Raw genomic sequence first — 25030 nt, 5'->3', positions numbered from 1 at the left:
GCTCTGCCTGAGCTAAACTGCCTGGTTTTCCCGCCTCCAGGACTGTGAACTCCTCGGTGGGCGGGGCCAACCGCCTGGCCCACCCCCTGGTGTGATCATCAGCCCCTGGAGGAAGGCAACAAGGGTTTTGTGTTCTGGCTTTGGTGTGCCTGCTGGGAGTGTGGGGTGTGTGGGTGTTGTGCTCTGTGGCCCCTGGCTTGTCCAGGGCGCCACACTTCCACAGGACCAACACTGTTGGGGTACAGAACCCTAGGGCAGATACACTTCACGTTGGCTACCAACTCTGCAAGGGTTGCGTGGAACGGATAGAAAAGTCCCCGGACCCGTCCCACCGAGTCTGCAGCAAATAGCACATAGGATCCGGGGTCTAGGCCACCATCTACATCCCCGGCCCGGTGACGAGTAGGTTAAAACACCTGCCCCGTGGGGCGCTACATATACATATTGTTACATGCTGGCGGCATTATTAATAACCGATTCAGGTTTGTGATTGGCAACAATTGTGCTGGGAAGTGAGTGACTCCAGGTACAATCAGTGACCTCCCCACAAGAGCGGCACTGAATAAAGGACGGGCAGCCATTTCCCCAGGTGATGGACACAGGTGACAGACTACGCTCCAGTACACGCAGTGAATAAAGGGTTAACAAGCCAGCCGGACGGACCCCGCTCCCCTCAGCCACCAGGACGGGGGCTTTACTGTGTATATTCCTATTGTCAGGCTTGTATGTTTCATGGTTATGCTCTCCTGTACTGAGCGTCTTCTGTGTCTGCAGAGTTGTGTCCTCTGTATATGGAATGATGTCATATTCCTTTATTTTCCTGACTTTTTGGCTTTTTTGGCGTCATTATTTTCACATCGCTCTATAGACGCCATCAATATATAAGATAAGGCAGAAGATAAGTGCAGTAATGTGCCTGGTCCAGGGAGCTGACGATCACACGTCCGAGCAGCTATATATTACAGCGGTATATACTCCTCTCCAGTATATGGAGCTTCCTACAATCACAGCAGTAAATGCCGCAGACAATGAGTGGAGGGAGCGCGGATCCTGCGGGGTCTTTCTCCCCCCTCCGCTACCCTCGGACTGAGGTTGTTATAGCTACATGAACCCCAGGAGTCCCCTTGTCTATTTAAAGTCCCTTAAATCTTGCCCCTGTTGTAAAGGACACCACTGGGGCAGCGGCGGAGGGGCTTGTGGGCCAACATGTCCTAATGACTATTAAAACACTATCTCCTGGCAATTAGCTCATTCCTCCCTGATTGACAGAGCAGCAGCAGTGTCATCACATTTCCCCCTTGGCAAGAACTGCTGATTGGGTCCTTGCAGGGAAGGAGTCTGCTCCAAAGTTTTTTTTTCTTTTTAATATTTACTTGCAGTGTGTTCTCCAGAGTGTCAGCTCAGTGCAGCCTCTCGCACCTAGTACAGGAGGATAGCCGGGCTCCTGCCCACCGGCCAAGGACTAGAGGATAGCCGGGCTCCTGCCCACCGGCCAAGGACTAAAGGATATCTGGGTTCTTGCCCACCTGCCCAAAACTAGACGAGCATCAAGCTCCTGCCCACCTGCCCAGGACTAAAGGACAGCCGGGCTCCTGCCCACCTGCCCAAAACTAGAGGAGCATCAAGCTCCTGCCCACCTGCCCAGGACTAAAGGACAGCCGGGCTCCTGCCCACCTGCCCAGGACTAAAGGGTATCCGGGCTCCTGCCCACCTGCCCAAAACTAGAGGAGCATCAAGCTCCTGCCCACCTGCCCAGGACTAAAGGACAGCCAGGCTTCTGCCCACCTGCCCAGGACTAAAGGATATCTGGGTTACTGCCCACGACTAAAGGATATCTGGGTTCCTGCCCAACTGCCGAGGACTAACGGATAGCTGGACTCTTGCCCATAACTATAGGAGTATCAAGCTCCTGCCCAGGACTAAAGGATTGCCTGGCTCTTGCTCACCTGCCCAGGACTATAGCAGCGTCAAGCTCCTGCCCAGGACTACCGGATAGACGGGCTCCTGCCCAGGATTAAAGCATAGCCAGGCTTCTGCCCAGGACTAAAGGATAGCCAGGCTCCTGCCCAGGACTAAAGGATAGCCAAGTTCCTGCCCACATGCCCAGGACTAAAGAATAGCCAGGCTCCTATCCAGGACTGTAGGGGTGCCAGGCTCTTGCCCACCTGCACTAGATTATAAGATAGCCAGGCTCCTGCCCACTTGCCCAGGACTAAAGGATAGCCAAGCTCCTGTCCACCTGCAAAGGACTATAGAAGCACCAGACTTCTGCCCACATGCCCAGGACTAAAGGATAGCCAGGCTCCTGTCCAGGACTAGAGGATAGCCAGGCTCCTTCCCAGGGCTAGAGGAGAGCCAGGCAACCTACCCACCTGCCCTGGACTAGAGGAGAGTCAGGTTCCTGCCCACCTTCCCAGGACTAGAGGAGAGCCAGGTTCCTGCCCACTTGCTCAGGACTAGAGGAGAGTCAGGCTTCTGCCCACATCTAGAGAGCCAGGCACCTGTCCACCTGCCCAAGTCTAGAGGAGAGCCAGGGACCTGTCCACCTGCCGAAGTCTAGAGGAGAGCCAGGGACCTGTCCACCTGCCGAAGTCTAGAGGAGAGCCAGGCTCCTGTCCACCTGCCCAGGTCTAGAGGAAAACCAAGCTCCTATCCAGGTCTAGAGGAGAGTCAGGCTCCTACCCAGCTCTAGAGGAGAGCCAGGCTCCTGTCCAGGTCTAGAGAAGAACCAGGCTCTTGCCCAGGTGTAAAGTAGAGCCAGACTCTCTTGCAGTGCTAGGTCAAAGGAAGCACCAGGTTCCTACCCAACTGCCTGCAGCACACAAGGCAAGGTGGAGTCAGACACTTACCCACCTGCTTAGTACAATTGCAAAACTCTTACCAACCTGCCTATTACACGAGGAAAACCAGGCTCCTACCTGGCTCCAGGACTTAGGAAAAGGGGAGAACCTTATAACCTGCTGCCTTCCCAGTACTAGAGGAGACCCAGCTATTCACCCACCTGTACCCAGGATAGGCTCCTACCTACCTACAACACCTAGAAAAGTAGAGCCCAGCTCCTACCCTGCCTGCCTGCAGCACCCTGCAGAGGAGAGGCCAGCTGACATCTACCTGCAGCACAGGAGGAGAGTCGGCTCCTGACCACCTGCCCGCTGACCCTTTTTCACAACTTGGGAGTTCTATTTTTTTGCTGTATTTCTGGATCTTTCGGGATTTTTTGTACAATTTAATTTTCCATTGAAGAAGAGAAGAATCTGAGCTCTGCGGCTTCTGGTTCTCATCCTTCACCCTCCTGGACAATGTTCTCTTTTGGATATTTGCTTTTTCTCTGTGGACTCAGCCAGGTTTTGACAACGTATCCGATCTGGTGGTGAGTACCCAATCCTATAAAAAGCAGCGGGATGTGAGATACTGAGCGGTGATTTCAGCATTATTAGTGATTACAGGTACTGACTGGGAGATCCCACAGAATGGGGTGCCTGGGCTGATGACTGCCCCTGCCCTTGCTCCATGCCCCCCGTCCTTCTCTCTGCCTCCTGCTCCATGTCTCCTGCCCTTCTCTCTGCCTCCTGCTCCATGTCTCCTGCCCTTCTCTCTGCCTCCTGCCCTTGCTCCATGCCCCCCATCCTTCTCTCTGCCTCCTGCCCTTGCTCCATGCCCCCCATCCTTCTCTCTGCCTCCTGCCCTTGCTCCATGCCTCCTGCCCCCTGCCCTTGCTCCATGCCCCCCGTCCTTCTCTCTGCCTCCTGCCCTTGCTCCATGCCCCCCGTCCTTCTCTCTGCCTCCTGCCCTTGCTCCATGCCCCCCGTCCTTCTCTCTGCCTCCTGCCCTTGCTCCATGCCCCCCGTCCTTCTCTCTGCCTCCTGCCCTTGCTCCATGCCCCCCGTCCTTCTTTCTGCCTCCTGCCCTTGCTCCATGCCCCCCGTCCTTCTCTCTGCCTCCTGCCCTTGCTCCATGCCCCCCGTCCTTTTCTCTGCCTCCTGCCCTTGCTCCATGCCCCCCGTCCTTCTCTCTGCCTCCTGCCCTTGCTCCATGCCCCCCGTCCTTCTTTCTGCCTCCTGCCCTTGCTCCATGCCCCCCGTCCTTCTCTCTGCCTCCTGCCCTTGCTCCATGCCCCCCGTCCTTTTCTCTGCCTCCTGCCCTTGATCCATGCCTCCTGCCCTTCTCTCTGCCCCCTGCCCTTGCTCCATGCCTCCTGCCCTTGCTCCATGCCCCCCGTCCTTCTCTCTGCCTCCTGCCCTTGCTCCATGCCCCCTGTCCTTCTCTCTGCCTCCTGCCCTTGCTCCATGCCCCCTGTCCTTCTCTCTGCCTCCTGCCCTTGCTCCATGCCCCCTGTCCTTCTCTCTGCCTCCTGCCCTTGATCCATGCCTCCTGCCCTTGCTCCATGCCTCCTGCCCTTGCTCTATGCCCCCCGTCCTTCTCTCTGCCCCCTGCCCTTGCTCACTGCCTCCTGCCCCTGAACATATCATTGGTGTCACCTGTGCGGACAGTCGGGGGCTATTTCTACCTCCAGAGCAGGTGGGATAATGCATTTTGATGAGCTCTTGGGCTGCACAGGGCTGTATACTGTCCCCGCACAGGACCCCTCTTGTCTGTGTCCACAGTGATCCTGACAATGCAATAATCAGGTGAGATCGGCACAAGGTGCAGTCACTCAGCTGCTAGAAAACAGGAGAAACTCACAAAACTTTTTTTTTTTATTTTATTTTGCTGTAAGGGAAAAACATGAAAGCAGGAAAGACAAGAACAGGCAGCTATGTGTGTATATGTGTACGTGTGATAGAGAGGGAGAGAGATAAAGAGTTAAAGGGAGAAACATAGATAGAGACAGCGAAAGATAGAGAGATAGAGAGAGAAAGGGAGAAACATAGAAAGATAGAGAGAGATAAAGATAGAGAGAAATATAAAGTGAGAGAGAGGGATATAGAGATAAATATAGAGAGAGAAAGATAAGAGAAATAGCGAGAAAGTGAGAAACAGACAGATAGAGACAGAGAAAGATAGAGATAGAGGGATAGAGAGAGAAATAGAGAAAAAGAGAAACAGATAGAGACAGAGAGATAAAGATGGAGAAATAGAAAGTGAGAGAAGAGAAAGGGATAGAGAGAAAGAGAAATAGAGAAAGATAAATATAGAGATAGAGAAAGATAGATAGAGATACAGAGAGAGAAAGCTAGAGACAGACACAGAGGGATAGAGAGAGAAAGACAGAGATAAAGAGAGACAAAGAGAGAGAATAAAAGATAGAGACATAGAGATAAAGATAGATAGAGAAAGCTAGAGATAGACAAAGAGGGATAGAGAGATAGAAAGATAGAGAGGTATAGACAGAGAGAGTGAGAAAGGGATAGAGAGAGCTAGATAGAGAGCGATAGAGAACAATAGAGCGATAGAAAGAGAGAGGAATAGAGAGAGGGATAAAGAGAGGGATACAGAGAGATGGATAGAGAGATAGAAAGAAAGCTAGAGAGGTATAGAGACAGAGATAGACAGAGAGTGAGAGAGTGATAGGGAGAGCTAGATAGAGAGCGATAGAGAACAATAGAGCGATAGAAAGAGAGAGGGATAGAGAGAGGGATAAAGAGAGGGATATAGAGAGATGGATAGAGAGATAGAAAGAGAGATAGACAGAGAGGTATAGAGACAGAGATAGACAGAGAGTGAGAGAGTGATAGGGAGAGCTAGATAGAGAGCGATAGAGAACAATAGAGCGATAGAAAGAGAGAGGGATAGAGAGAGGGATAAAGAGAGGGATACAGAGAGATGGATAGAGAGATAGAAAGAGAGATAGACAGAGAGTGAGAGAGTGATAGGGAGAGCTAGATAGAGAGCGATAGAGAACAATAGAGCGATAGAAAGAGAGAGGGATAAAGAGAGGGATAGAAAGAGAGGGAGAGATATATATAAAGACAGATAGAAAGATAGAGAAAGCCAGAGAGATAATAGAGGATGATGGCAGATTCGCGGGGTCGCCGTGCACAGAGCTGCTCCTCTTCCTCACGCTGCTTTGTTGAGATCTTTATCATTTCTTGTGGTTATTGTCTCGTGTTTCTTATCCTTTATCCTCTTTATAGCTCTGACATCCTTCTGGTCGGTGGGTGTCAGATCTCTGAGGATCGGCACGATCTGCTGTGGATGTAGCTCACAGCTGCCGGTTCCTGTGCTATCTGGCTATGTTAGGGGCCTCTTGTGTCTTGCTGATTTATTATGGGCCCCTTGTGTTTTGGGGGTGTAGTAGGGGCCCCTTGTGTTTTGGGGTGTATTATGTACCCCTTGGGTTTGTGGGTGTATTAGGGGCCCCTTGTGTTTTTGGGGTGTACTGGTTGCACCCTCCTTTTCACCTTATTTGTGGCAGGGGGTTCTCCTGAGATCTGGGGGTTCAGTGTTATTGTGCCTGATGTATTAATACACAGAACTCATCACAATGTAGGAGGCCCAGGATCCAGATAAGCTCCCAGATTTCGGCTGTGGTCCCCCCCCTCAGTGGGCAGGTGTCCTCTTCGCCTGAGGAGCTGCAGGGAGATCTGTCTCACCAGGTATTTACCTGTGGGAAGCAGAGGCTCCTGGTATGTGATGAGATGTTTGTACAGAAGATCTGCACTGAGCAGAAGCCTCAACTGTAATTATCAACTCACCATTCACCTAATGGGCCCTGACAAGGCAAGAGTGAGCAGAGAGCAGATCCGAGGAGCGGGAGAACCGAGTCAGCAGAGCAAGTCATCTGCCAAGACGAAGCCTCCGCTAATTATCCCCTACCTTTGCTCACCCCACAGAGCTCATCCCAAGGTGCTCACTCCACAGAGATCACCCAACAAAGCTCACCCAACAGAGCTTCCCTCACAGAGCTCACCCAACAGAGCTCACCCCACAGAGCTCACCCCACAGAGCTCACACCACTGTGCTCACCCAACAAAGCTCACCCAACAGAGCTCACCCCACAGAGCTTCCCTCACAGAGCTCACCCCACAGAGCTCACCCCACAGAGCTCACCCCACAGAGCTCATCCCACAGAGCTTCCCTCACAGAGCTCACCCAACAGAGCTCACCCAACAGAGCTCACCCCACAGAGCTTCCCTCACAGAGCTCACCCCACAGAGCTCACCCCACAGAGCTCACCCCACAGAGCTCATCCCACAGAGCTCACCCCACTGTGCTCACCCCACACAGATCATCCCACAGAGATCACTCAACAGACCTCACCTCACTATGCTCACTCCACAGAGATCACCCAACTGAGCTCACCCCACAGAGCTCACCCCACAGAGCTCATCCCACAGAGCTCACCCCACTGTGCTCACCCCACACAGATCATCCCACAGAGATCACTCAACAGACCTCACCGCACTATGCTCACTCCACAGAGATCACCCAACAAAGCTCACCCAACAGAGCTTCCCTCACAGAGCTCACCCCACAGAGCTCACCCCACAGAGCTCACACCACTGTGCTCACCCCACACAGATCATCCCACAGAGCTTCCCTCACAGAGCTCACCCAACAGAGCTCACCCCACAGAGCTCATCCCACAGAGCTTCCCTCACAGAGCTCACCCAACAGAGCTCACCCAACAGAGCTCACCCCACAGAGCTCACCCCACAGAGCTCACCCCACAGAGCTCACCCCACAGAGCTCATCCCACAGAGCTTCCCTCACAGAGCTCACCCAACAGAGCTCACCCAACAGAGCTCACCCCACAGAGCTTCCCTCACAGAGCTCACCCCACAGAGCTCACCCCACAGAGCTCACCCCACAGAGCTCATCCCACAGAGCTCACCCCACTGTGCTCACCCCACACAGATCATCCCACAGAGATCACTCAACAGACCTCACCGCACTATGCTCACTCCACAGAGATCACCCAACAAAGCTCACCCAACAGAGCTTCCCTCACAGAGCTCACCCCACAGAGCTCACCCCACAGAGCTCACACCACTGTGCTCACCCCACACAGATCATCCCACAGAGATCACTCAACAGATCTCACCGCACTATGCTCACCCCACAGAGATCACCCAACTGAGCTCACCCCACAGAGGTCCCCCCACTGTGCTCACCCCCATAAAGCTCCCCCCACTGTGCTCCCCCACAGAGTTCACCCCACTGTGCTTACCCTACTGTGCTCAACCCACAGAGCTCAGTCCACTGTGTTCACCCCACTGTGCTCCCCCCACAGTGTTCACCCCACTGTGCTTTCCCTACTGTGTTCACCCCACAGATCTCACGACACCGTGCTTACCCAACTGTGTTCACCCCACAGATCTTACGACACCGTGCTTACCCCACTGTGTTCACCCCACTAAACTCAGACCACAAAACTCCCTCCACTGTGCTAACCCCAGAGAGCTCCCCCCACTGTGGTCACCCCAGAGTTCACCCAACAGAGTTCATTCCACAGAGCTCACTCTGTTGTGCTCTCCTCATTGTGCTCACCCCACAGAACTCATCCCACAGTGCTCACCCGACAGATCTCACCCCATAGTACTCTCTACATAGAGCTCACTGTGCCTTGTGTCAATATTTGTATAATGTGCAATGAAGTGATATTTCAATAATAGTGAGGACTGATCCTGAGAGCGGTCCACATGCTTCCCCCCCCCCCCACCACAGTGCTATGCTCTGTATGTGATAATTAGTATTAGCCGCTGTGGGGTAAAGTGTAGCTGGGCTTGTGGTGCACTCGGTGTCACCAGAGGGTGAGGTTCCTTGTCTCTCTGAAGCATCTCAGGTATGTCTGCAAGACAGAATTCATTTCAATTAGAAGGTAATAAAATGCAAATGTGCTCTTGATAAGACAGGCAGAAGGAACACCTGGCCTGTAATCCATAATGAGCAATGTTTAATTCACAGTTATTATACAGCTTATAATTACAAAGCATTGATGCATTCCTGGAGCTGACAGGGGGAAGACATTCCTCCCCAACCTACATAAATATTCCCTGTCACCTCCCCGAGCGAGTGTATGGCTCTGCTGCGCACCTACAGGGCAAAAAAGACAAAAACACAGCTACAAGTCTTACACTTCATTTTAGTTTTTGTGATTTTTTTTTTTACTGAATTTTTTTTTTTTTTTAATAGAAAGAACAAGAAAATAAAAGTTAAAATAATTTCTTCAGAATCTTCTTTATATCTCAATACAAAGGGAGACAACATTTTTAGTATTTATATATTTTTATTAGTTATATATTTTTTTTTTCTTTGCCTTGCATTTTTTTATATATTTCAATTGTTTTTTGTTTTGTATTTTTTTATGAGCAAAAAAAAAAGTTAAAACCTTTCACTTATAGCTTAATAGTATTTGTTATTTCCCCCCATTATTAAATCCAAATTAATTTATTTTTTGTTTTCTGTGATTCAGGAAATTGTAATCATGTAATAAATAATTAAATCCATCCAATAATTACATTTCGATAAGTAATTTTTGATTAACGAGCTTTTCATTAAAATAATAACTTACCAGGAAAGATTTGGAGTCATTTGAAATGTGTTTTGTTTTACTTTGTTTTTTAGTCATTTTTTTGTTCTTTATATAATTATCCGGATCCCTTTACTATTAGTTTGCTTTAACCCTCAATCACTGGAGTTACATTTACAGCTTTTATTTTTGAACTTTAAAGGAACAGTGTCATGTAAATGAGAAGCTCCGCCCCCTGAACAGCGAGGGGCGCACATGACATAAAGGGCGAATGAAGCCCCTTTAAGACCAGTAAAGATCCGCAGAAATTAGTTCAACCTCAATTTGTCATTTTTAAATGTTTTTTTTTCTGTTCCTGGATTTTACAGATATATAATAATTTTGCCTGCAGTCAAAGCCATAAAACATTAACCCGTTTCATCCCATAGGAATGTGCAGCTCGCTATGTGGCACGAGGTGCTGCAGGGCTCTGAGGCCGAGACGGGGTCGGAGCAATTTCTGCTAAATAGTTGTCTTTGAATTGCAGGCGGTTTTGCATTGCAAGGGTTAACTGTGCTTTAATCTATTGTTTCCCCTTTGGCGAGAAGCAAATGGACAAATTCAGACACGTGCAAAGAAAAATTATCAAAGGATTTTTTTTTTTTTTTCTAGCCAAAAAAGAAACAAAAATTACAAAAAAAAAAAGGAAAAATAAAATTGTATGTACCTCCCCCCCTCCCCCATCCTGTCCCCTAAAGTGCTGGGAGCCGCGGCCGGGTACGGTGGATGGAATGATTGTCACTTCTGTTTGTGCAATTCCTGTTAAGTGACATTAACTGCACTTGTGTCATCTCCCCTGCGGACACGTCCCGGGTTCAGGAACTTCTCACACTTTGACGCAGATCGTTTCTATAGAAAAATAATCTATTACTGATTTAAAAAGTAAAAAAAAAGCGTGAAACGGATTTATCATCCAGAGCTCAATAAGTCCAGAGGCTTCGACGCAGATTCTGGAATTTAATTCCGTTTTCTTTTTTTCTGTTTTTGTTTTATTTTTGTTTTACATTTTCTCTAATTTCAAAATTTTTCTTTTTCCCAAAATGTAAAGAACTTTCCACACCTAAAACTGTAACAGAGAATTCACCAAACCGTATGTAACACAAAAGAAAAGTCTAATAATGAATCTTTTCAATAGATTCTAGAATTCAGTTTTTGTGTTTTTTTTCTCTTTTTTTTTTTACATTTCGTATAATTTTCAAAGCTTTCCTCTTTTCAATGTAAAAAATATCTATTAACAAAGAATTTTCAACCGAAAAAATAAAAACAGTTGTGACCTGGAGAGTCCAATAATGATTCCTTTCAATAGATTCTAGAATTTAGTTTTTGCTCTTTTTTTTTAGCACTTCATCTAATTTCAAATCTTTCTTCTTTACAATGTAAAGAAATCCATTATCAAAGAATATTCCATCACCAAATATAATGTAAACGAAAAAAACAAAAAACACGAGTGACCTGGAGAGTCCAATAATGAATCCTTTCAATAGATTCTAGAATTTAGTTCTTGTTGTTTTTGCTCTTTTTTAAGCACTTCACTGAATTTCAAATCTTTCTTCTTATTCCAATGTAAAAAAAATCCATTATCAAAGAATATTCCATCATCAAATATAATGTAAACGAAAAAAAACAAAAAACACGAGTGACCTGGAGAGTCCAATAATGAATCCTTTCCACAAATTAATAAAGACATAAAAAAATATAAAAAAAATGACTGAAATGATGCTAAAAACAATACTGATAACGAACAAAATTAAATCAGAACATTATTTGTGTTCAAAAATCAGATGCAAAATTGGAAAATTTGTGAAAAATATTTTGAAACAAAATAGAAAAAAACAAAATGTGCAATAAACTTGTATTTGCCTGGAATTATTAGTAATGTGATAGTGTAATAAGATTTAAACAGATTTAAATGAATAAGACATTTAATATAATAAAAAAAAGAATTAGAAATAAAAAAAAAGAATAAATATAAGAAATCATTTTTATATTTAATTATTTCTTATGTTTTATGCTTCTCTTTATTCAGATGATTTGTGCAGTAGATTATTCGGGATACGTGGAGATATCATCAATATTTGGAGTAATTCTTATTTATTAGTACACCCCGTTTTATTAGTTTTGTTATCGGTTGCAGTATTGGTTGTCTCTTTTTTGGTTTCATGCTGCTCGGTCCCGGCTCATTGTGCTGCAAATATATGAGACGTGTATTTTGGGGGTCAACGCTAGAAGCCTCGGCGGTGTCTTTATCCATGATGGAACATCTTGCTCTGTGGCCGTTGTCCTGTGGAGCGAGTGGTCCTTTAATCCGTGTGTTAATTATTTATTCGCTTCTTTTCAGACTCGGACCCCTAACCCAAATATATCTTGTCTTAACTTTTCTTAAAATAGACAATTTATCACTTGGGAGAAAAAGGTCTTGGGCGATTGTGACGCTCTCTGTGGGTGGAAACGCTTCTAAGACACAATTGAATTCCTCAAACTCTTGTTTTTATTGTCTTCATACAAGAGATCAGGACAAAATATCAAACCCCCAACATAAAGTGTGATAAACAGGACAGATGGCTGTCAGAAGTAAAGGAGAAGCCTCTGCTCCTGGAGTGCGAGGCCGAGGGGTGAGATCAGGAAAAGAGACAGATACACAGGAGATACAAAGTACACAGATAATAGATAGATGATAGAAGGATAGATAATAGATAGATAATAGATGATAAAAGGATAGATAATAGATGATAGATAGATAATAGATGATAAAAGGATAGATAATAGATGATAGATAGAAGGATAGATAGATAATAGATAATAGATGATAGAAAGATAAGATAAGAAAGACAAAGATAATTGATCCATAATTGATAGATAATAGATGATAGATAGGATAGATAGATAGAGGGATAGATAGATAGATGATAGAAGGATAGATAATAGATAGATAATAGATGATAAAAGGATAGATAATAGATGATAGAAGGATAGATAGATAATAGATAGATAATAGAAGGATAGATAGATAATAGATAGATGCTATAAGGATAGATAGAAGGATAGATAATAGATGATAGAAAGATAGATAGATAATAGATAGATAATAGATAGATAATAGATAATTGATCCATAATTGATAGATAATAGATGGATAAGATAGATAGATGATAGCTACAATATCGATAATATATAGATGATAGATACAATATAGATAATAGATAGATGACAGATACAAAGATAATAAATTGATAATAGATAGATAAAAGATACAGTAAATAAATACATAGATAATAGCTATAGATAGATAATAGATAGATAATAGATAAATAATAATTAGAGTTGAGAGATTCTAGATATGAAGATAGATTGATACTAGATGCACAGTAGATTTGAGAGACATGAGATGGATGAATGGATAGCTATAGATATGGACAGATATAAATAAAATAAATCTACCATTTAAGATGGTTTATGTTTGCATTGTTTTTTTTTGTGTAATTATTGGACAGGAAGTAAAGTGTGCGCAGAAAGCGCCGTCCTCTCCTCTTGGCGGAGTGTGACGATTATAATGTGGCTCATATTGTAGTTGTGGCAGATGATGTCCCAGTGAACCCGTAACCTGGACATGTAGATTCCTTCTAAGATGTAATCATTATTCCTCTTATGAATGGGGTGAAGTGAGTCTCAGCTTCGGACCCCATGAGGCCGGAGCTCTTGCACAACGTCTTGTGTGTGTCTATTCTCATATAGTGCCATGATTTCTGTGAGCTGCATCTTCTCAGATCATGGTAATATAAGGTATGTGGTAGAACGTTCCTCTACAAATTGATCGAGAATCCACAACTTTCTGTTCCATGAAGTTATCATCGCATCCAAAAATCAGAGATACAAATCTTTTCCTGTCCCAATATATTTTGTCCAACTTCACATACCTAAACATGTCACAAGATCTCAAAGATCATAATGATTAGAAATAAACATTGTTGGATGATAAGTTCTTTTGGATCTTTCCGAGTGCAGCTCTGTCCTGTGCTCCATGATTTTGGAGAATAAAATATTCTAAGCTTCTTCGTCTACTTCGTCTTCACCAACAGCTCTACATTATCTGTCTTCTTCAGGCTGAGCCTCATTTTTAATGTTTTCTCTTTATTCTTACCAAGTCTTCAGCTCTTCATGGTTGACCCATACATGTAGTGATACAAATGAAGAATTTATTCCATAAGTCTTAAAGCAACATGTGACGTTTCGGCCAGGTGGCCTTCATCAGACAACTTGTTATTAAGACTGTCAGGGTAGTGGTAAAGGCAGTGTTATCCACCACTATGCTGGACATATGGTGTGGAAACCTACAAGTGCACCTCAACATCTCTTACACTGTGGCTGTGCCTTATCCTGCAATAAGACCCATACATGTAAACGTCTCCACTTTGAAGACCATTGATGCTTCTTTCATAGAGACAAGTAAATCTGCCAAATTTGAGTCTGTCAGGTCTCTAGAACTTCGCCAGGAAATTCAATGTCATTTATCAATCTCTGGGATCTCTCCAGACCATTGAAAATAATAAATGATGGGTGAGGAAAATGTCCTCCTCATGCCACTCACTCCTCCACCACAGCCTCAGTCCTCTCCAAAAATTGTATTGGGGAGAATTCAAATTCTTTGTAAAATTTGAGGAGACTTCAATCATCTCTATTCTTTCTCCAATCTTTCATCTTTTCCTGCATCTCCTCTTATTACATGGTTCGTGGCTATGTTGCGTAAACTTGGCCATAGAGAAGTCAAAAGTAGGTTGATGGGTGAAGAATCATTACGAAGATGCCAGGTATAGACATTTACTCCATATTAGCCAAACATATTCGGTAACGCCGGGTGTAGAAGGATCTATCATTCTCAGAATATTTTTTCAAAGAAAAATCATTTGTGGATGAAGCATTTTTCATTTGTCTGTCTTTCAAACAAACTTTAGTTTAGATGATGATACTCATTGACTAAAAGATCATCCATTGTTACATTTATGGCTGAAATTTGTATTATCTTTAGGCTAATGTGTATAAACACTAGAAATATGGTCCAAGTCTGCTTCTTCATCCAACCATGAGCCTATGGCTCTTTACGTCTCCATGTTGGCCGTGATTTGTTCATCAGACACCAAAGCAGTAGGTTCTCTATTATACATCTTTGTATCCCTCTTTTCACACTTTTAGCTGTAATGACGAGAGGGATATGGACTGTGTGAAGTATTCAGGGACAAGGTTCCCAAACCGTAATATTTATTTGCATGTGTCCCATCCAGCTAATAAATCAATTAACCAGGTGTCCTTCAAGCCCAAGATTAAGCGTATCTCGTAGAGGAAGTTCTCTGAGCAATAAACCAAGATGTCAGGAAGCACCAGAGGGTACGGGGCTGGACGATGCTTGTAGAGGGAGTGTGGGAAACTTACCACCAATATCCAGGAGAATGGAAAATATGGAGCTTTATGGCCTAATGGGTGGGTGAGGAGACCGCCACATAGGACTTTAGAAATGACAGGGAGGGACGACCATTAAAATATAAAGCCCCTCTAGGTCTGTGTAAAAGACGAGAACATCCTTGTAATTTACTACAGGTAAAATTTTAGTAGCACCCAGAGGAAAGACGGATGGGACTAAAGGTTCAGAATTGGTGAAGACTGCAATGCCTTATTTGTCCTAGTCTTTACCTTTAAGTACCAATCCCCCCACTGCATCGGTGAGATGTGGGATATAAACCACCGCCGGTCACCATCCTTTGTTCCTGGACCCTTAAATATTAGTGGTGTTATTATTATTTTATGAGTCGTAGTTTAACATCCTGATTTCTCTCCGCGTGGAACGTTCTATCTCTGTGGACAAGCTTATACCTTAAGAAATTGTATCATAAAGCTTCCCCTCAGCTTTTAAGTTTGTGCTTGTACAAAGACGAGACGAGGGAGTGAGGATATTATTCTGAAACTCTCTCTTCCCCGGTCCCCAGATACCCAGGCCCGGCGGATGAGCGGCAGCATCCCATCTCCTCTCAGCAGGGCACCAGTGGAGCTTAAAGCATAATTAGTAGGTTTAATGAACTGCACTTTCTTATATGCAAATAATGAGACATGCGTATATGCAAATACAGCTCCAAAGAAGGAACAAACACTGGTATCTGTCCTTCCAGAGGACAATAACTCCCCAACACAGAGAAAATCAGAGATCAGTGAGGACATCAATACTGTGATAACACAGACCAGTAAAGATCGGAGCTACCCGCAGTCTGTACTCAATATAGAAAGACCCAATTTCTATATTTAGCAGGGGAAAAAAAACACAAATATGACCAAGACAGAGGTGTTAGGAGAACTGATCAATACAGAAGTGTCAGGAGGACTAATACAGAGGTGTCAGGAGGACTGATCATTGTAGAGATATGAGGTGGACCATCCCTTGACCATGAACTGCACTGCTAATAACAGACTGGTCTGCTGCCGTCTGAGCTGCTATCTCAGATAATTAATCTCTCGACCCTCTACAATCCGGTTTCCGCTTCTTACATTCTACTAAAACTGCTCTTATTAAAGTCTTCAATGATCTACTAACAGCTAAATTTAATGGTCACTGCTCCTGGCTGATCTTCCTGGATCTCTGCAGCATTCGACACTGTGGATCACTTCTCTTCACTATGGCTCTATCAGGCTCAAGGACACCACTCTCTCTTGGTTTTCCTCCTACTTCCCTGACCGCTCCTTCACTGTCTCATTTGCCAGCACTTCTTCCCCTCCTCTTTTCCTTACTGTCTGGGTTCCTCAGGATTCAGTCATAGGGCCCATCCTATTTGTCTCACCATCCTATATCTCCTTCTCATCTCTGCCAACTACTCTAACTGTCCTCTCTACAATGCTGCACCTCTATATCTTCTCCCTCATCTCTGCTACCACCCTACTTGTCCTCTCCAGTTTTGCACCGCTCTACATCTCCTCTTCATCTCTGTCTATCACCTACCCATTCTCTCCACAGTTCTGCACCAACCTACATCTCCTCCTCATCTCTGTCTATCACCCTACTCATCCTCTCCACAGTGCTGCACCAACCTACATCTCCTCCTCATCTCTACCTATCACCTACCCATTCTCTCCACAGTTCTGCACCACCCTACATCTCCTCCTCATCTCTACCTATCACCTACCCATTCTCTCCACAGTTCTGCACCACCCTACATCTCCTCCTCATCTCTGTCTATCACCTACCAATCCTCTCCACAGTTCTGCACCACCCTATATCTCCTCCTCATCTCTACCTATCACCTACCCATTCTCTCCACAGTTCTGCACCACCCTACATCTCCTCCTCATCTCTACCTATCACCTACCCATCCTCTCCACAGTTCTGCACCACCCTACATCTCCTCCTCATCTCTGCCTATCATCTACCCATCCTTTCCACAGTTCTGCACCACCCTGCATCTCCTCCTAATCTCTGTCTATTACCCTAACTGTCCTCTCCATAGTGCTGCCTCATCCTACATCTCTTCCACATCTGTGCAGCACCAAACCCGTTGTCTCCACAGGCTTGAACTGCCACACATCTCATCCTCATCCCTTAAGTATTCTCCATATTGCTGCACCACCCTATATCTATCTATTCCTCATCTATGTCTATCATCCTACCTGTCCACTCCACAGTGCTCAACCACCCTACATCTCCTCCTCATTTGTCATCTCAACAGTCCTGCACTCCCTACATCTCCCTCATTTCTGTCTACCACCCTACCTGTGCTCTCTGTTCTGCTAATGATATCAGATTAACTTTCTCCATAACCCAAACAACACACTGCCATCTCTAAAACTTATTTCGTGCTGCTCCAGTTCACTGGAATGCGGTGTCCCAGACAATCCGGTTAATTCCAGGTATCCAAAGTTTTATCTGTGCTCTAAAAAGACTGGCTAATCACTTCACCTCACCAATATAACTATTCCCTTTTCTCCCTTCCTAACCTTTCTTCCGAGTCTGGTCCCTTCTATCCATTTTGCATGTGTACTTGTACTGATCCTCCCCGGTGAACAGTTCATGCAGGACTCTTCAAAATAGAGGTGTCAGGAAGACTGACCAGTATAGAGGTGTCAGGAAGACTGACCAGTATAGAGGTGTCAGGAAGACTGACCAGTATAGAGGTGTCAGGAGGACTGATCAATACAGAGGTGTCAGGAGGACTGATCAATACAGAAGTGTTGGGAGGACTGACCGATATAGTGGTGTCAGGAGGACTAATCAATATAGTGATGTCAGGAGTAGTGATGGATGAGCGTGCTCAGCACTGGTCATTACCTGATCGAGCATTGGGGTGCTCGTCACGTTCAAACTTGACCGAGTATAGGGAGTGCTCAAGCGCCATGCTCAAGTCCGCATGTTTCATAGCTGTTTTTAGCCACTAAACATGCAGGAATTTCCTGCCAATCATGGTAATGCTATAGCCATTTTGGCTACTGGCATTACAGTGATTGGCAGGTTGTATCGCATCATCAGGTTTTATAGGAGACCTAGGGGCGCGATGTTCGGCACACTGTCCTCTGTAAGCAGTTCAGGGAGAGATGACGTAGGAGGGAGAGCTTAGTTAGAGCAGGTATATAGGCAGGGTTTTACACTTGCACTCTTTAGTGCCTTTGGTACAAAAGGGTGTTTTTAACCTGGTTTAAATTTAATAAATCAATTTAAAAAACGGCATGGGACTCCCTGTATTGTTTTTTTTAATCAGCCAAGGTAAAAGCAGACAGCTGTAGGATGCTATTATCAGGCTGGGAAGGCTCATAGTTATTTGACCCTTCCCAGCTAAAAATAAGCCTGCTGCCACCCCAGAATTGGCGCATTCATTAGTTGCGCCAATTCCGGTGCTTTGCCAATTGCCCTGCTTTGGTGGCAATCAGTTTAATATTTTTTGAGGTTGATATCAGCTGTGAATTGACAGCTGGCCTCAAGTTCAGGAGTTAGTAATGGAGAGGTGTCTGTCAGATACCCCCATTACTAACCCAGCAAGTGTAGAATTAAAACAACACATACACAATAGTTTACTTGAATACACACTCCCTCACCCTATCCCTTGTTCATCAATTTATTAAAAAAACTTAACATGAAGATCCGATATAAATATTGTGTAGTGGTCCCACAACGTTCCACGAAACCGCACTCCAACCTATGGAGCCTTGTACAGACAAAGAGGCTCCATAGGTCACTCCAAATCAGCGCATGAGAAATTCATTCCAGGGCTGCCGCTGACCAGGAGTGACCTCTTGTGTCTCGTTCTCTGAAGAGTCTCCATAGGTTAGACTACAGATTCGGGGGACATCGTGGGACAACTACACAGAGGATTACGTCGGATCTTCAAGTTTTTGATTTTGTTTATTTTTAATAAATTGGTGAACGGTGATAGTGTGAGGGAGTTTGTATGCAAATAAACTATTTTTCCTGAGTGTACAGTTAGGTCCAGAAATATTTGGACAGTGACACAAGTTTTGTTATTTTAGCTGTTTACAAAAACATGTTCAGAAATACAATTCTATATATAATATGGGTGAAAGTGCACACTCCCAGCTGCAATATGAGAGTTTTCACATCCAAATCGGAGAAAGGGTTTAGGAATCATAGCTCTGTAATGCATAGCCTCCTCTTTTTCAAGGGACCAAAAGTAATTGGACAAGGGACTCTAAGGGCTGCAATTAACTCTGAAGGCGTCTCCCTCGTTAACCTGTAATCAATGAAGTAGTTGAAAGGTCTGGGGTTGATTACAGGTGTGTGGTTTTGCATTTGGAAGCTGTTGCTGTGACCAGACAACATGCGGTCTAAGGAACTCTCAATTGAGGTGAAGCAGAACATCCTGAGGCTGAAAAAAAAGAAAAAATCCATCAGAGAGATAGCAGACATGCTTGGAGTAGCAAAATCAACAGTCGGGTACATTCTGAGAAAAAAGGAATTGACTGGTGAGCTTGGGAACTCAAAAAGGCCTGGGTGTCCACGGATGACAACAGTGGTGGATGATCGCCGCATGCTTTCTTTGGTGAAGAAGAACCCGTTCACAACATCAATTGAAGTCCAGAACACTCTCAGTGAAGTAGGTGTATCTGTCTCTAAGTCAACAGTAAAGAGAAGACTCCATGAAAGTAAATACAAAGGGTTCACATCTAGATGCAAACCATTCATCAATTCCAAAAATAGACAGGCCAGAGTTAAATTTGCTGAAAAACACCTCATGAAGCCAGCTCAGTTCTGGAAAAGTATTCTATGGACAGATGAGACAAAGATCAACCTGTACCAGAATGATGGGAAGAAAAAAGTTTGGAGAAGAAAGGGAACGGCACATGATCCAAGGCACACCACATCCTCTGTAAAACATGGTGGAGGCAACGTGATGGCATGGGCATGCATGGCTTTCAATGGCACTGGGTCACTTGTGTTTATTGATGACATAACAGCAGACAAGAGTAGCCGGATGAATTCTGAAGTGTACCGGGATATACTTTCAGCCCAGGTTCAGCCAAATGCTGCAAGTTGATTGGACGGCGCTTCATAGTACAGATGGACAATGACCCCAAGCATACAGCCAAAGCTACCCAGGAGTTCATGAGTGCAAAAAAGTGGAACATTCTGCAATGGCCAAGTCAATCACCAGATCTTAACCCAATTGAGCATGCATTTCATTTGCTCAAATCCAGACTTAAGACGGAAAGACCCACAAACAAGCAAGACCTGAAGGCTGCAGCTGTAAAGGCCTGGCAAAGCATTAAGAAGGAGGAAACCCAGCGTTTGGTGATGTCACTGTCCAAATATTTCTGGACCTAACTATATGTGCTGTTTAAACTCTACACTTACTATATTTGTAATGGGGGTGTCTGACAGATGCCTCTCCATTACTAACTCCTGGGCAACTACACAATGGATGTCAGATCCTCAAGTTCTTGTTTTCACTGTACACTTACTGTGATAGTAGTAGGGCGTTGGATAGACCCCTATCTATTACTAACCCCTGAGCTTGATGCCAACTAACATTACCAGCTGAAATCAACCCCGAAAATATTACCCTGATTGCCCCTGCTCATATCGATTGCCATGGTGTGGTGGCAAAGTGCCACAATTAGCACAAGTAATGTGATGCGCAAATTCTGGGGCGGCTGCGGGCTGCTATTTTTAGGCTGGGAAGGGCCAACTAACCAAGGACCTTCCCAGACTGAAAATATTAGCACCCAGCTGTCTACTTTACCTGGTTATTAAAAATGGCGGGGTCCCACGGTTTTTAAATTATTTAATTATTTCTTCCCAGAAGTGACCTGGGAGTCAGAAATGCATCCAGGCATTTTCCCAGTGCATTTTTACAGCCTCTTCTGCCCTCTAGTGGGGTCTGCTATAAAAATGCTCAAGTTTCCCAATGACTTCTGTTTAGTTGAACCCTCGACCACTGTAGTGCTCATGCATCCCTAGTCAGGATGACTGATCAATACAGAAATGTCAGGAGGACTGATCAATATAAAAGGTGTAAGGAGGACTGATGAATGCAGAGGTGTCAGGGAGACTGATCAATATAGTGGTGTAGAGAGGACTGATCAATACAGAGGTGTCAGTAGGACTGATCAATACAGAGGTGTTAGGAGGACTGATCAATACAGAGGTGTCAGTAGGACTGATCAATACAGATGTGTCAGGAAGACTGATCAATACAGAGGTGTCAAAAGGACTGATCAATGCAGAGGTGTCAGGAAGACTGATCAATACAGAGGTGTCAAAAGGACTGATCAATACAGAGGTGTCAGGAGGACTAATAAATGCAGAAGGTGTCAGGAGGACTAATAAATGCAGAGGTGTCAGGAGGACCGATCAATACAGAAGTGTCAGGAGGACTGATCAATACAGAGGTGTCAGGAGGACTGATCAATACAGAGGTGTCGGGAGGACTGATCAATACATAAGTGTTGGGAGGACCAATCAATGCAGAGGTGTCGGGAGGACCGATCAATGCAGAGGTGTCGGGAGGACCGATCAATGCAGAGGTGTCGGGAGGACTGATCAATGCAGAGGTGTCGGGAGGACCGATCAATGCAGAGGTGTCGGGAGGACTGATCAATACAGAAGTGTCAGGAGGACTGATCAATACAGAAGTGTCAGGAGGACCAATCAATGCAGAGGTGTCGGGAGGACCGATCAATGCAGAGGTGTCGGGAGGACTGATCAATGCAGAGGTGTCGGGAGGACCGATCAATGCAGAGGTGTCGGGAGGACTGATCAATGCAGAGGTGTCGGGAGGACCGATCAATGCAGAGGTGTCAGGAGGACTGATCAATGCAGAGGTGTCGGGAGGACTGATCAATGCAGAGGTGTCGGGAGGACTGATCAATGCAGAGGTGTCGGGAGGACTGATCAATGCAGAGGTGTCGGGAGGACCGATCAATGCAGAGGTGTCGGGAGGACTGATCAATGCAGAGGTGTCGGGAGGACTGATCAATACAAAAGTGTCAGGAGGACTGATCAATGCAGGAGTGTCAGGAGGACTGATCAATACAAAAGTGTCAGGAGGACGGAGGTGGCTTGACTAATATTTGGTGGTAGGAGACCCTTTCATGTACAGAATGGTTGCACCAGCTGAGATCCGGCAGCTTTGGTTGAAGAGTTCAGTGAGGAATTGTCTCGTTTTCCCGTGTCCACCTCTCATGATCTCATCGAATACTTTGTGCCTAGAAACAATCACCAGACAATGTTTAAGGCTGAAAATAAATCTCCGAAAGATTAACCCGGGGCAGAAAATTGGAGTAAAATATTCCAAGATCAAAGAGACTTTTGAAAACCCCTTCAGTAAATCTATAATAATAACTGAAAATTCATGCATTTCGTAAGATAGCTTCACCTGCGCTCTACAAGGGGGCTTCCGGGCGGCTTTGCCAAATCTCACCTTAAAGTGCAGCTTTGTGTAATGTGTTCTCACACAAATATATAATCCGCCAATTGAGGGAGTAAGCCGCTGTCATCTGTGTGCTCTGACAGCTGTAAGGCCAGGATTTCATGGCTGGACCCTTGGAAGCCCCTCTCTTCACATTGATTCAACTCATGGCTTGTCCCAGCCTGAGGCTATGAGTGGTTAATGTCTGAAGAGCGGCTACAACTGATGTTCTCACAAGATGTCAGCCGCCATAGACAATGGTGCACGGAGAGTCAGGCGCGAATGTGGAAGACGCTTTACGTGTCTTTTTCAGAGGGAAAGTCAGTGGAGGGTTTTTCTGTTGTTACTTTTCTCATTTTCTCCATTCCCTCATGTTCTCCAGCTTCATGTTCTCCAGCTTCATGTTCTCCAGCTTCATGTTCTCCAGCTTCATGTTCTCCAGCTTCATGTTCGCCATCCATTCATGCTAGCAATGTTCTCCATTTTCTCATATTCCGCATGATCTAATGTTCTTCAATTTTTTGTATTCTGCATGTTCTCCTTTTTTCATGTTCTTCATGGTCTCAATGTTCTCTATTTTCCCACTTTCCTATCATCTTTATTTTTTCTTCCTGCCCTTCATTGTCTTCAGGTGCTTTCCAATGTATCATTTTGGGGATATATATTATCCCTTCACTACACTTCCCTGCTAGCTATACTTCTAGATGAAATATTGCTAAAGCGTTCCAAACCTTCAACAAAGGGATTTTGCCTGCTTGGAATAGACCATTTCTATTACTCCTGTTTGTTTATTTACCTGCCCATCATCTTTCTTCTGTCCTCAGTTAGGTTGGTGGGAGGATTCCCTTGCTTTCATTTATTATTCTCCTTTTTGTTCCCTTGTGCAAATGCTTTGTTTCCTCACCTAGGGTCTCCCGTCTACCTCTGCACACTCCCCTTTCTTGGTTAACTGTGCATAGCAGCATTCCTTCTGGTTCTTCAGGAGGTACAAGAAACTCCTCGGTGGCCTCTCACAGAGCCAGTTCCTAGGTGGTGTTTTTAGTTGTACGTCTAGGGGTTTTGTAGTCTGTATCGGGTGTGGGTGAGGCTTTTGTGTTGTAGGCTTTATTTCTCCTGTTACCCATGAGGTACATGTACATCGGCTTCATGGCATGTCATTCCATTTACAAAGCTCTCAAGGCTGAGCCAGATCTTTTCTACAAAGGAACTTGATGGTCACCAACTAACTATGCAAGCTTGATATTATATTATGCAGGTTCCATGTTCCTTTAAGACTGGACATGGATTCCCTGGAAGTCTGCAACAAGAACTTCTACAATGATAAGCATAGGTGTTTTACCACTAAAACATTTATCACTTCTCCACAGAAAGGGTGATAAATGTCTGATCGTTGTCCCTCACTGATCGCAAAAACAAGGGTTTTTGATCTCTCAACCGTATTCACCTTTTTTGGCAATGAATGGATTGGCTTGGTTAAACAGATGTGATGCCACGAAATTCTTTCTCTTTGGGCTTTTGGAGATAGCTGAGCTTTGTACTTTCTCCACCAGCACCATGGATAATGAACATAGCAACATTGCACACACGCACATGTCGCAGGCGGAGGAGGGGACGCCGCGCTCTCCCACTGCTCGGGTCCGGCCGCTGCTGCAGCTGCTCGGTGGTGGCTTGAGCGGTGGGCCGGATCCCGGGGACTCGAGCGGCGCTCCTCACCCGTGAGTGAAAAGGGGATTTGATTGTGGGGGTTGATTGTTATTGTCTGTGACGCCACCCACGGTTGTGGTGATTTTGGTGACACCACCACTGCTCTGAACGGGGATCCCAGGAGCGGTGACTGGGAGCAGCTTTGTTGTTAGTTCTCCCCTCCATGGGTAGGGGGTTGGTTGTCCCAGGCGCCCGGTGATGGGGTAGGGGTGGATGGCAGGCGGGTTACGGGGCCTGGTGAGGTGCAGGGTCGCGGGGGCAGCGCTGTGCCGCACGGCACAGTGGTACTCACTCAGCCCAATGATGAAGACACAGTTCTCGGTAAAACACTCGGCTGGATGGACGGGTCCCACAGACGGCTGCGGTTTTGTTGCTCCCGGCAGGTTGATGGTAACTGCCTTTCCCTGCACCTGTGTACAGTTGTTGGTTCCGATGGGTTCCCACCGGTAACCCGCTCCCCAGCTTGGATGTGGGCTGGAGGAGCCCCTTTTTGCCCGCAGGCTCTGGCCCTGAGAAACGGTTGCCTTGGCGGTGTCTCCCTCTTCTGGTTGGACTGTTGCCTTCTGTCGGAACTTGGCTGTTTGGAAACCCAGGAGGTCCCCTTCACTAACGAATTCGGCAAATTCACGGCGACTCCTAGCCTTGCCGGGGTCCGTAAGCCCCTGCCTGATGGTGCTGACTTCTCTTCGTGTACCGGTCCGGTACCGCCGGGCCACCGCCCGTCCACGGTCCCTACGGTAACTCTGATAGGCCACTCCTGCAGACGGTCACCACCGTCTGCCAACCTTGCTGTCTCGCCCGGGCCACACACCCGGACGCTGTCAGTCAGTTGCTCCACTACTACACTTTCCTCCTTCCACTTTCACTGTCAAAACTTATCTGAGCTCTTTTCCCGCCTCCAGGACTGTGAACTCCTCGGTGGGCGGGACCAACCGCCTGGCCCACCCTCTGGTGTGATCATCAGCCCCTGGAGGAAGGCAACAAG

At 45.8% G+C, this 25030-nt stretch overlaps 1 protein-coding gene across 1 annotated transcript in view; it reads left to right on the top strand.

Moving 5' to 3' along the window:
* Positions 1-1372: 1372 nt before the first annotated feature.
* Positions 1373-25030, top strand: part of WNT3A (Wnt family member 3A) — a 220472-nt gene continuing 196814 nt past the window's right edge. Inside the window, exon 1 of the mRNA XM_075315890.1 lies at positions 1373-3370. Within this exon, the coding sequence (XP_075172005.1) occupies positions 3300-3370 (71 nt within the window). The 5' untranslated portion in view covers positions 1373-3299. The remainder of the gene's footprint in view (positions 3371-25030) is intronic.

The sequence above is a fragment of the Anomaloglossus baeobatrachus genome, chromosome 6, assembly GCF_048569485.1.
Source record: "Anomaloglossus baeobatrachus isolate aAnoBae1 chromosome 6, aAnoBae1.hap1, whole genome shotgun sequence".
NCBI classification, from domain to species: domain Eukaryota; kingdom Metazoa; phylum Chordata; class Amphibia; order Anura; family Aromobatidae; genus Anomaloglossus; species Anomaloglossus baeobatrachus.
This window is presented reverse-complemented; position numbering and strand designations above follow the sequence as displayed.